We start from the raw sequence: 13,600 nt of genomic DNA, 5'->3' as shown, positions 1-13,600 counted from the left end.
CCTGAAAACACAGGGTTTACTGAGGAAATACATAATCAGTCTGGCACATGGAAGTACTATAACTTTATGAGATAGCCTGCTAAACAAGTCACTCTTTTCAGTCAGTTTTGGAGCAAGTTGCTTAAGTTGTACGCTATTAGGGATGCCATTAATTGGGATATCTTAGCTCTCATAGGGTGATCACGCGAATGTTTTTGCAGTGAACACCACACACGCAACACAGTACTGAATTAGTAATGGGAAAATTCATTACCACAGTCTCACAGCCTGCACTTTGCAAAAGTGCTTGGCGCCACTCAGTTTCACAACTCGTGACAACTGCATCAACAATTAAGTACTGGAAACCTTCTCAGAATAGCTGTCTTTTTATCACATCTGATGATAAAGCTGAAATATAATACAACAGATACCTACTGAATCCACCACTGTTAAGATTTTCCATCCATCCATTTCCTAACAGCTTTACCCCATTCAGGGAACCAGAGACTATCCTGGCAAGCAACGGACCCCAGACAGGGTATATCCTGGACGGAGCACCAGTCCATCGCAGAACGGGCAGACACACACACACACAGGGGCCAGTTTCCCATAAGCCAATTTACACACTGGTGTGTCTTTGGACTGTGTGAGGAAACTCAAGCGAACATACAAACCCCACGTAGAAAGCCCCAGAACTGTCCAGAACTGAACCCAGGGCCCCATGAGGCAGCAAGAACCTAATAATGTTAAGAGGACACCCCCTGGTCACAAGCCGCTGAAACAAAGAGCTATACTACTCTACCAAAGGAGAAAAGGCAGAATCAGAGCACCAGCTATACAACTACAGTACATACATGAGGCAAGGAGTGAAGGAAAGCCATTGTGGCATGAGGTAAAGGCCCTTGCGAACCAGTGTTCAAACAACAGATCTAGAAAATTCCATCTCAGACACCAGCAGGAGCCACACAGATGCTCGAAGAGATGTGGTCTGTGAACACGGCTAACATTTGCACTGCAGCGCCAGTCACGCGTGACACCTTGAGGCAAGGGGGTTAGTGCCGTCAGGATTTTCAAAATTAAACTCAACACCGGAGAGCACAACGTGCTGAAACGCATCAATTCCAAGTGGCCGGAGACATGAGGCTATTTTTTACATCTTACTTGAAACGTCTTTATTTTTTATACGCTAATGATATTCTTTTTTCTACGTAGATCTGCAGACGCAGCAAAGTGAAGGAGGAAAGCAAACAAACATAGCACATCACTCTTTATGCGGAGGAGCCTATAAGCAGTTGCATTTTTTATGCTTACCGATTGCATCCCTCTTGACTCGATAACGTCTAAAAAATCTGGGGACTAAGCTTCATCAGACTTCAATAATTACAGGACAGCATCCACTCTGATCACTCAAGGATCACCGAGTGTCAAAAAGCATTAACTCCTCGTGTTTATTTACTCTTAGTAATGTTTCTTATTGGGACTAGAACACAATAATTTTCCTATGATTGATTTGTATTGTCAAACTAAAGCAATTTGTTCTTTTCAAAATGAGTACTGAACTCCACTTAGGAAATTCAAACTACGACAGATGCCATTCTATACCACGTTAATGAATTTAGTTACAGATGCCATTCCATCCATCCATTTTTTAAGTGCTTCTTCCAACCTATGGTCGCGGGGGAGTCAGAGCCTGGCAAGCAACAGGCACAAGAGAGGATACACCCTGGGAGGGACGCCAGTCCACTGCAGGGCAGACACAGACACACTCTCACACCACTCTCGCCCACATTTTATTCCAGTGAACAGAATATATTTTTAACCCTTTCAAAGTGTAAATGAAAACATTTTCAGGCACCAGATCAGTATTAATCCAGAAAACAATACAGCCAAAGGGAAGTTTGCTTGACTATTTTTGTTCAAATAGTAAGTTCATGCCCATTTATAATTAATTATTTTATTGTGTACTTCTCACTGTTCTGAAAAATAATATTTGTTTTCAGGGGTTTAACTAACAATGCTGCCAGCACACAACTCTGGCCTTGCTTATGGAGCCTGTTAATATATAATGATTGCTCATTCTGCAGATACTTGTACAGTATTTAAACTAACTTGCACTGGATTATGTATGGGAAACGCCAGCACCACTGAGCAACTATCACAAGGATTTTGGTTTCAAACTTCACCACACAAGGACAGAGCACAAGGCAGTTCAGTGCACCAAGGTACCTCAGAAGTAGTCAATGGCACAGCTGGGCCTTGAATTTTTCTCTTACAGGTAACAAGCGCTTTAACAAGTTCATTAACTGATCCTAGCTTCATCTGAGGAAGGACTCTCCTTCCTCCAGTCCAAAGGAAAAGGCACAAAGTGCCCCTATGTCCTCAATTGTTGTAAACCTGCCCGGTTTATTCTGAGAGATCAATAGACCGTTCAGTGTCTTGGTGGCCGTATGCTAGCACAGTGCAAAGATCCACCAATGCGAACGCGATCCCCTCCCCCTCGCTGTCTTGCAACATCAGTTTGCAGAAGGTGAGGAGAGATGTGAACCAGCCCAGCTCTCACAGGCTCAGACGCCCCTTTGGAAACATAAAATGCTTCACAAAAACAAGAGCCGCCCAGGTCTGTGTGGGTTTGCAACCTATTTTTAAATGCGATGTCAGCTCTAGGCTTGCATGCGCTTTACATATTTTAATACGCTTGGTGTTCTTAGGCTTGACGTTATATTAAACGAGACAGAAAGTCAGCATTTGCATTGCGCAGAGCTCTAGCGCAGACGGACCTAAGGTGCGTCCTGGAGGATCCTAGGTACTGTACAGTATGTGCCGCTGCACAGCCCTACATGACACGCAGAGCCAATCCCCGCTTCATTTATTCATCGCACAGGGCACACACTCCCTCCCAACACCACCGCATGAGCACTCCTCCAGGCTGCTTTGCTGTTTCAGCACACAGGCAACAGGCAAACCAGTGCCCTCTGAGATTCACACAGCACCTCCACTTTCCGTGATGGGAGAGTGCCGGCCGTGGGTCCCGGGGTGCTTTGCTCTGGTTAAGAGAGACGTGCTTTTCTGTAACTGGTGGAAGATCCCGGCTTCCGGAGGCAGCATGGCAAGGAGACAAGGACAGCGCCATGGTCAAGCCCCCACAGTGCTGATGCATCCTTGAGCGAGACACTTTTACCTTGATAGCTCTCGTCAGCCCATCAGTTTCAAGTCAATGAGTTCCCAGACGTACAGAACGAGAGTGGGGTTAGCACACCACACACACTGCTGTGAAAACCTCTCACCCATTGCACGTTGCGCTGCTCTCTCTCACTCTCTCACAGTTTCTTTCCTTCTTCATGTGGAAACAATACTCCACCCTGATCTCCTAGTGACATGTTAGGTATTTTGTTCATCCTGAAGTTTATCCTCAGTTAATCCTGGAGTTTGTATTTTCTAACCCCAAAAGCTGCCTTCTAGCTTCATTGATGTGTGCGGAGGAGCAAATGATGTCATGATGAGGAAATGATAATAACGACTTTATAACTAATGTGCCCAAACATATTGCTCACTTTGAAAAAAAGCAATCCATTACACGAGAACTATGAAATTGGAATTAATTACTCTTTTAGTTCTAATTCATACTATATCTACATATCTTATACCAGTTCTGCGGTCCGCAAAAGCAGACTGGAAGATGGAAACTGAGAGAAAAGGCAACATGTGAGACAAAAGCATTGACTTTACCTCCTTCACTTTGTCAAACTATCAAGCAGGTGTGAGCTGGAATTTTATTTTTTCATTTTGTCTGACTGCTAGTTTGCAAAGTGACATTAATTGCTTGGTTATGAATTCTGGTGGATGGCAAAAGTAATATATGGAAAAATGGCACAGAAAAGATTCTTTGTATTAGTGCCCTCCAAATATTTTTTCTGCAGGTACCCATTTGAAAAGGTAATAAATAATCTTGAAATCCCAGAACTGGAACTACGAAGCCTCTCTCTCATATTGGCCTGGGGGAACTACAGATGATAGACTATTTTCATAACTGGTTCACATGTCAAAAGGGAAAATTCTTCAACAGAAAAGTCATTGACAATTCACAAAAATTGGAAGAGATACTTGTACAAAGAGAACTACCCTGATAGACAGATCACTTTGCATATCCCAGGAAGTATTGCCTTGACTGTTAGGTACAGCAAGCTTTTACAGACAGGCAGTGTTAGAGCTCCAGTGCATTCATACAGCTCAGTCCTGTAGGTTCAGGACTCACTCAGTCTGGGAATCTTGTTGCATGGAAAAATCAAAAATACATCTTGCTTAACTGAATCGCTTGTACTCTAATATAGGCTTCTTTTGCCTTATGAACTCTGAGTAACATCTGTAAAGTGCAGGTCACTAAGCCTGGATTTGATACAGTGATTCTCAGGCCAAAGCATCTGTCCAGTACTCTGAGTGAACGACTGAGTGGTCCTCTCTGCATCTTCTCTCCCAACATCCAACTGACTTATTCAAAAGATTTGAAACGGCTTCTCCATGCTTACTGAGCTTTTTGTTCCAGTAATACAGTATGCACCATCACCCAGGATTAACCCAGAACTTATTGTAGTGAACCCTGAAATGGAACAGTGCCTTAAACATAATATTTCTCAATATGATTAGGTACACAAACAAAATATGTCTTCTGCTACAGCGCTTCATCTGAATGTTGTTATCTCCTATTTCCAGAGTTTCAGTCCAGATTCACTTCAGGATTAGTATTTTCAAATCACAGCTGTATTTGGAGCTGGGAAATGTACACCAATAATTTTTCTTAACAATGTGAGACCCTTAAATTAAACAAAAACAATTTTTTTTGCTATAAAAGTATAATTTCTTTGCTACCTAAGCGACATCTTTGGTTTTGGTCTTTCTCACCCATCACTGAAAAAGCAATTCTAATTTTTTTACAATTAGCAAGGGAAAGGTTTATTACAATAGAATTACATTACCGTTTCAAATGAGCCAGCATGAGCACTGGGTCACACTAAAGGTAATTATACAGCTTTTCATAATATAGGAGTATCTTGTTTTATACATACTGCTATTATAGTGTGTGCCATAATTAGTGATCATCTGTTAGTCTCTGATTTATTCTGTCATTCATAACATATTTATAAACGCATGGTGAATTATAATTTCCTCCTGGAATTAATCAAAAGGAAGGTCTGGTCTCCGAAATATATAAGATCAAAACCTTCTTGTCACAGCCTAGTGGCAGCTTCTATTCCTGAAACTTAAGTCAAATTAAGTTTCTCTTACAAGTACATAATAAGAGACTAAATTATAACTTGAATAATGATGTCAAGAAAAAAGGCTGAAAAATGAACACCAGGCATATTGTTGCAAGAGGAAAGAGTGTATTAGAAATGGACTTCTTCAATGCCGAAGTTGTGACAGTATTGTTCAACACCTTGGATGTTCTTTTTGCACTCCTAATCCCTTTTCATTGGCAGTGACTGGTTTCTGAGTCTTCTGCTTTGCTTGAACGACTGAATGAAAAATATTGGGAGACTTTGGAAGGCACAGCTCAATATGTTAATATGATTGGCTCATACTTGTGTCACTGAAGGCAGACAGCCTGGACATGAGAACAGTGTATTTTAAACCCCTCTAGACAGGTAGAGAGGCAGGGAATACTACAGCTTTTATACAAAGGTAGGTTTGGAAATGTAACACAAATGGGTGGTTGTTATCTGTCCTGAAATTTTAAACCCAGTAAAAATCACAGCTACTTGCAGACCTTTCTTTGCCTCTTGAATTCCAAGACTGTCCACATTAATCCTTCAGCTTTATTAGTACTACCACTGAAGGGACGCTCTTAAAGGACCAAATGTTGTGACACAGTAGTAACAGAACCTACTTGCCTACAGTAATGGCTCAGAAAGAGCAAAACACATCCCCTCTCTAAACAAAAGTCATTAGGAAAGTAATACTACAATTACCGTGACAGAGCCTTTAATTCAGATGTTTTCAACCGTGCATTCAAACAAAAATAAATTTGCGGGAAACAGCTGTAATAAATGTGGGTAATTAATAGCAGTTTGTTGTTTTGCTGTCTAGTCAGCTCAATTTTACCTTTTCAGTTAATAATGAGGAAATAATTTCTGAGCTCTGGGGGTTAATGGTATGTAACCACTAGAGCTGCTAATTACATGTTACAAACTATTTATCAGAATTGCCATCTGTGCTGCATGATGGCTTTCATTGTGCACGCTAAATTACTTTTTGGATTATCTTTGTAAAGCAAGTTTTGGTAATTAGAAGCCTATGCTAGCGCTTTTGGGCAGTGCCAACACAAACCAAAAAAAGAGAGGGAAAAAAAGGAGACTGGTTAATTTATACCTGACAAAACATGTTGCATGAACACATTCCTCTGGAAGCTCCTTCCTGGAGGAAAAAAAAGATAGCTTAACTCCAGCATGTAAGAAAGAATCGAATTCAAAAATAAATTCATCTTTATTCTTTAAGGTCACTGTTACAATGGCACTTTTTTTTTGTTGCTGCACATTTTTAAATCACAGGTTAACTGAGCCCAAAGTAAAACCTGAAAGAAGCCTGGAATTGGGCGAAACCTTTTAAAATTTGTCTATTTGATCAAATATTCAGACACAAAAAGGAAGGGGTGACCTGAGCAGCTAATTGGCCAAGGTGAATTGTCTTGTGCTTCAATATATATTTTGCCAAGGCCCAGGCAAAACGGAGCGACCTCAGAAATCAGGCAGCACACGCCATCTTGGCACTCTCTAAATCTGATTATCATTACCTTCATTATAAGACTCACTTCATTATAAAACCCAAAATGCTTGGCTCCCAGGGACAGTGGATTAATAAGGATGGGATGTATTTTAAGCTGTAAACTCTGCTCACTGTCCTTAATCTTTTCTGTACTTCTGAAGCCAAATTATCACCTCTCATCAGGTCTGACGGGACCTCATTAACAAAGTTACAGGGGGGCTAACTTATGACAGCCACCTTCACTGTTAACCCTTTGAGCTCTCTTGTACTTTCAAGCCTCAGTAACTAGGTCGTCTGGTGGTTTTAATAAGTGTTTTGCGTTAGTTGCAATTAGTGAGAAAGTACAGATAAAGAAGGGGTCTACATTAAAAAAAACTGTCATGTAGAGTGTAGACATTATTTCTAAAGCTTCAAAGCAAAAAATCTTTTTTTTTAATTATGAATTGCTCTATGGAACAAGCTCTTATGCCCACAGGAACAAATGCGTGCAATGAACTACAGCTTACTGATTAACACAATGGCGTTAGAATGTGTTCAACTCAGGATCCTTCAGTGAACTCTTGAGAACCCCCCAACAGCTATTTTCATGATCTGCATCTGTTAAATGCTGTTAAATGCTCCAGGCTCATCCAGCCTTGCTGTTCGGTCCTGTTATAACATTTGGCACAAAATACTTTGTACAGAACAGAAATACTGCTTCCATCACTCCGAGCTTGTCAGATTTCTAGGTTAAAAGATCAATGACTCTTTGTAAGTACAGTTCATCAGATTAGGCAAGCTGCTATAAATTAAAAACTCTTTGTGGTAATTCAGTGAACAAGCGCCACAATCATTCCACTTTCAAATGCGACTCTACAGCTGGAGAACATTTTCTATTAATGACAAGCAGCTGATCCATTTACGGAAGTCTGGAGTGCAGTCTTAGTAATTGTCAGAAAATAATTTGATATTTTTTTCTCTGCGCTTTTAATATATTTTAGAATGCATATGTGACTCTTACAGTTCCAAGTCTTTGCCATTTTGTATATTTCAGAATGATTATTTATGAAAAGAAAATTGAGCAGACTGTCGTAAGGTAAAAATGTGTATACAGTATGATGCATTTGTAATTTTAAAAATACAGTATGTCAAAAATGAATGCATTCAAAAGCCAACATTGAATTTTTTAACAGGAGTCCATCCCTAAAGCCTTTCCCTACCTAGACCACCCTGACGCCTGATTTCCTTAAAAAAGGCTTACCAAAGGTCACCAGTCCTGCATGGGAGACAAAAGCCAGATGAAAGTGGTTTTGGTGGACCAGTAGGTGACACAATTTTCTCTGGACCAGATATTAATAGTAACTCTACTACTAATAATAAGAATTCCTTACACTTATATGGTGCTTTTCTTGACACTTTACAGGCAGTGGGGACTCAGCCCTTTCACCACAAATGTGCCCAGCTCTCAGTGGGGAGGAAAACAGAGTGATGGAGCCGATTGATAGATGGGGATTATTAGGGGGCCATGATCAGTAAAGGCCAGGGGGAAACTGGGCCAGGACACTGGAGTTAACACCCCTATTCTTTTCGAGAAATACCCCGGGATTTTTAATGACAACGAAGAGTCAGGACGTTGGTTTTACCTCTCAATCAAAGGATGTCTCTTTTTTACAGGATGGTGTACCTATCAGTATACTGGTGCACTAAGACCCATACGGACTGGGTAAGCGGTCCCTACTGGTCCTGCTAGCACCAGTAGGGAGAAAATGGGCATTCAAATATGTTCTAACTTTAATGGGACATCAAATTCAGATCCTGTTCACACCGTTCACATTAAAAATCCCATCTCACTTTTCACAGGAGCACCTGTGGTAACCTCATTATCACTGCCAAAAATCATTTAGAATTTCTGGTTTAACTAAAGGTTTATAGACGTTTTGCAATTCCAACCAAACCCTGGGACGCTCTGGAAGGGTTCTTTTTAAGAATCCAGGTTGGAGGATAAATAAAAATGACATCCCTTTGACTTCAATGTTGAGATGACAGTTTCAGTACCCTAGCCTACCATCGCCTCACTGTTAAATAAATCCTTTCTACAATATTCATATGTCCAATTTACCGGGAAAAATCTTGATCTCCTGAACATAATTAAATTGTGCCTGTCGACTGAAAAGCAGACTTTAACCCACATCAAACACATTTTTCAATTCAAAGGCGGCAAATTAAAAGAAGCAGACTGTCCCACATGGTTTAAAATATATGTACTTCACAAAGCCAGCTACCTCCTAATTTCAACTGCTGCTGAAGCTTAATACTGTGATTTTAATTTAAAAGAAAAAAAAACAGGTGGAAAACCAGGCAAAATCATTTTGCAATGATTTCCCTTTGTGAACAGAGTCCCTGAAAGACATTTATAGGTCTTGGTTAATGGCTAACATTAAGACTGAAATACATTCAGAGGAGCAGCAATTTCTTAAGGGGATAGTTATTCTAGTAGGGATCTTATTACAGAAAAAAGAATGTTAAACTATAAAACTGAACAATCTAAAAGCAGTTGGCTGCATAATGTTACAAACCTATAGGTAAAAAATTAACTCAACAAGACACTTTAAACACAATCTCTAGTCCATTTCAGAAAATTGAGCAGTGTTCTGCTTCAGTTGAGTAGTTCAAAATATCTCGTTAAAAGCTCTTTGTAATAAAGCAGGGGTACTGTATAATGGAAACAGAATTTAAATCCTAAAATCAAAACTAAAGGTGTAAGAGTAATAATTTAATAATCCTTCTTGGCACCTTAAATTGTCAATAAAACTGTTAGTATCTGAAAATAAAGCTGGTAATAACATTTTCAGTAACACGCTTTGCTACTAAAATAGAACTCAGTTCCAGAATGAGCAATTTACTTGGCAGTCCTACTGAGTGTGTACAGAGTGCGAATGATTACATTTTCTAATCTCCTGACTTTCACCTCCATCACGGAAATGAAGAACACCTCTAGGTCCCCACCTTTAGACCAAAGAACACTTTCACAGTTCAGATTTCTGGATGGTCTATATATGATCTTTTTTAACAGGTTTACCTGTTTATTAGATTTTGTTCTGCTCCCAGGAAGATGTGGACACAGGTACTGTATATACGCTTAGATATCCAGGTACTAAAGATCTCAAAATCCAAACTGTGATTTAGTAAGTGTAAACCGCACAGTATTTTTTTTCTTCACGTTTGCAGACGAAAATTGGAAAAGCTATCACCTCAAGGTGTTATGTTCTTTAAATTATCATGTGTTTTTATTGGGTTTTGGACTGAATAAAAGGCAAACGCGTGGCAAACAATGATTATACAAATCGACTTTTACAAGCACTTTTACAAAATTATGACACAAGTACTGGATAAAGAAAACTTTGATTAAAATCGACAAATGCTCCGCTATAAAGTGCCAGTTACAAAACATGAACTGGATAGTGTTTATCTTTGTGGTCACTAACATTCTATCATAGGCAAAATACTAACACATTTTGCATTACTTTTCTGGATTAAAATGCAATAGATTTTAAAATACAGAATACTTTGGGTTGCACCCTCAATTTGATACTGGAGCACCATTTGTTTCAATATAAATTCAAGCAGTTATTATTTATAAATGCTTTATAACATGTAATATATATTAGCACATCATTATTACTGTGACAATGACGTGGTGGGAATTAACTTCTACCATGATTAATTGTGTTTGTATTAATAAACTGTTTCCATACTGTACGTAAAGAAAGGCTTTGTGAATGCAGGATTCTGTATCAATCGCATTTGTGTTATGCAGCTGTAAAGCCTCATTTGCAACTCTCTAGACTGAAGTGTTTCCATGTTCTGCACGAACACAAACTGTGCTGCTCCACTGAAATGTGGTTCCGCCACTGCAGGTTGAAAAAGCCAGTGGAGACGAAATTATTACTCAAGTCGGTCTTGAAAGACTCACCTGGGCTTGGAAGCTCTTGAGCACAGGGGCCACCATCTCCCGGACGTCCTAGAAGACAACATGAACAAACAAGAGTTACAACACAAACCCTTTACAAAGAGGACAGAACGTGGAGGATCCCACGCAGAGCTGCTATCGTGCTTTCAGGGACCTGCGTGGCTAAGTGGGTATTGGTATCATACAGCTCAATTGGAGAAGACATACAAGTGTAGATCTAGCTGGGAATGGGAGACAGTCCCTTACCCTTCCTGAAGGGCAGTGGGAGAGTGGAACGAGCTGCCCAGCCACGTGGTTGAGGGCGAAGCTTTGACTTCTGTCTAGAAACAGCTGGATGGGAAAGTCGGATCGACAAACCTCTAACTACCAAAGGGGTTGGATGGGCCGAATGGCCTCATCTTGTCTGTAACCGTTTTTATGCTCTTACCAGAGGACTAAAGCCATTAAGCATGAACCAGGAGTATTCCAAAAAACAAGGCAGGTTGCTTTCCCACAGAAGACAAAGCAGCGTTGAACATGCGCCAGCTAACTTGATGGTTCTCGTCCAGTTCGAGTGCCTGGGCACTGACAATCTTTTGGCACAGACACCTGGTCACCGTCACCCCCCCAGTATGCTGGCATGGCTACACCACAGACCCTCCATTACGTTTAAGAAGTCTGTCCACACTGGGACATCGGTTACAATACAGCACTCATGTGTTCCTGGAGACAAGGGAATAAAAATAACAGGAAACTGGATGACTGGATGAGGCCTGTTTGAATTGCCCACACGGAAGCAAACAATCCGACTCCTGGGCAGCTCGTGGCAGAAGCAAGCCAAAGAGAGGCACATAGCATTTGCCTCGGCTCTTGAGTTATTTGTCTGATGAATAGTATGTAAATGAAAAGGAATTAATTGCGCAGTTTGTGCTTATTTCATTTACTGTATATGATATTACTGTGACTAGTAAAACGCTAAGGTTTTGGATATCGTTCATCCCTACAGTCCACTCTTTGTTTGTCAGCAGAATTAAAGTGCCTTTAAAGATAAACCTCAATGCAACATCTCAAAGGCTAACCAAGTGTAACTGGGAGAAGACAAGGCCTGGACTGTTTGGTTTACAAGATCTACGACAGTAAATCTAGGTTGTAGATTTAGGTTTGGTCCATTACATCCAAGAGGTATCAGAACTGGTGTGCCAAACCCACATCTGCTTGGTGCTTCTCCTCAGTTTGGAAAGACTGTGTCTCCATTAAAACACTACCAGCACCACAGTAACAAAGAACCAGGCTATCCTGCGGCAGGAGTACATAATGGAATGCGCAAAAGATGATTAAAATCCCAAAGGGGAGCATTTACACTCGGCATGTTGTTACCGTTGTTACCGTGTTAATGACCAAGACGTTGAGCAAGCCACTGGCTTTCTGTTTTCCAAAGGGCCAAGGACAGATTCAGCCACCTCCAGTATGAAACTGGATTGACCCAGCACAGGACTAGCCCTGAGTGAGCCCCTGTGACACCCAGCACTCTGAGTGCCTCTCCGAAGGTCAGGCGGGGGGGGGGTTAATCTGGTGTGAGAACGAGCGATTTACCTCCGGAACATTCCTCTTGAATTCCCGACTGAGTTCAATCAGACGCTTGTGAGAGTGCTCGCTTTCTTCCTGCCGGCCAGCCAGCTCGGAGGCCACCGAGTTGAGCTCTTTCTGCACGGGAGACAAACAGGGAAAAAAAGAGGCCTGAAAACGGCAGCCATGTTCGTAGAGGCGTACAAGTGTGCGCATATAAATACACATACTGTACCATTCTGTGCGTGTAATCTAATCTCTCGAGCTCTCCACAACAGAGGCGATGCTTACTGCAAGCAGAAGCAGTCATAAATAATTAAGCAACAATAAATTCAATGTCTAAAGAACCAAGAGGCCTTTTAGATAATCAGTATTAAAATAATCAATAAGCCTGCTACAGCATCAGGGTCCTTGCAGAATAAAGGGAATTAAGCAATAGACATAAATCACCAACATTTTCAACAAAATCAAAATTAACTACATAAATAAATACACAAATAAATAACACAGAGCTAGGGACCTTAAAGTAGAAAATGCCAGGGGTCTTTTCTAGTGGCCATGGACAGCCTGAATTACCAAACACACCTAGCACTCATAAATCAGCTTCTGCCCAGAGTAAAAAAATGTCTCTTTAATTTCCACTTTAAGAGAGTTTAACATTAAAAGATGCCGATAATATCTTCTCCAAAGAGTCCCTCAGTGTACAATGCATGTCAATCACATTTAAGGGAGTGCACTGTCAGTCTTACAGTCATTACGAGTGGCCATATAAACCTGGTACTTACATGTAACCAAGAGAGAGACAAAAACTACAACATAAAACAAATTATGCTTGAAGACTACATATGTCTCTGAGCAAACTTCTCACCTCCCTCACCTAATCTCTAATCCTCATATTCATGCCACCCTACATTGAACCAAAAAACTCATGATTGCATCATGTTACCCAGCTTCCCTCTAAAGACCTGAAACATACTGTAGGATCCAGATACACAAAGAGCCTAATAACACTTCTGATTCCACTATCTCCAAGACATACTTTTAGTGTGCAAAGAAACTAGACCAAAGACTCCTAGCTCACCAAAAATGTTTAAATGCTTCTAAAGAATCGCTACATCATGGTTTATTCTGGAATATAAAGTAGAATTAGGATGAAGCTTCTGTTATCACTATGTACCCTTGTGGTGTGCAAAACTGAAATCTGCTGCATTTCAATTAATAAAACCTGTACTAAAAGGTGATTTGGAAATGATCTAATGAAACTCTTCTCTCTTCATGCATCTGTCAAAATTTAAAATATCAATGCAACATTTTTTAAAAGCAGTAGAGTATTTGAAACCCCAAAGTTTAGTAGAATTTCATTTTAATAAT

At 40.5% G+C, this 13,600-nt stretch overlaps 1 protein-coding gene across 5 annotated transcripts in view; it reads right to left on the bottom strand.

The window, feature by feature from the left end:
• cux2b (cut-like homeobox 2b) overlaps positions 1-13,600 on the bottom strand; it is a 154,232-nt gene that overhangs the window by 63,540 nt on the left and 77,092 nt on the right. For all 5 annotated transcript variants that reach the window (XM_015366063.2, XM_015366065.2, XM_015366064.2 and 2 more), the window contains exons 2-3: positions 12,257-12,367; positions 10,688-10,735 (exon numbers count right to left, since the gene is read on the bottom strand). In XM_015366063.2, coding sequence (XP_015221549.2) covers positions 10,688-10,735; positions 12,257-12,367 — 159 coding nt within the window. The remainder of the gene's footprint in view (positions 1-10,687; positions 10,736-12,256; positions 12,368-13,600) is intronic.

This window comes from Lepisosteus oculatus, chromosome 22 (assembly GCF_040954835.1).
Source record: "Lepisosteus oculatus isolate fLepOcu1 chromosome 22, fLepOcu1.hap2, whole genome shotgun sequence".
Taxonomy (NCBI): domain Eukaryota; kingdom Metazoa; phylum Chordata; class Actinopteri; order Semionotiformes; family Lepisosteidae; genus Lepisosteus; species Lepisosteus oculatus.
The sequence above is the reverse complement of the archived record's forward strand: the minus strand, read 5'-3'. Positions and strand labels throughout refer to the sequence as shown.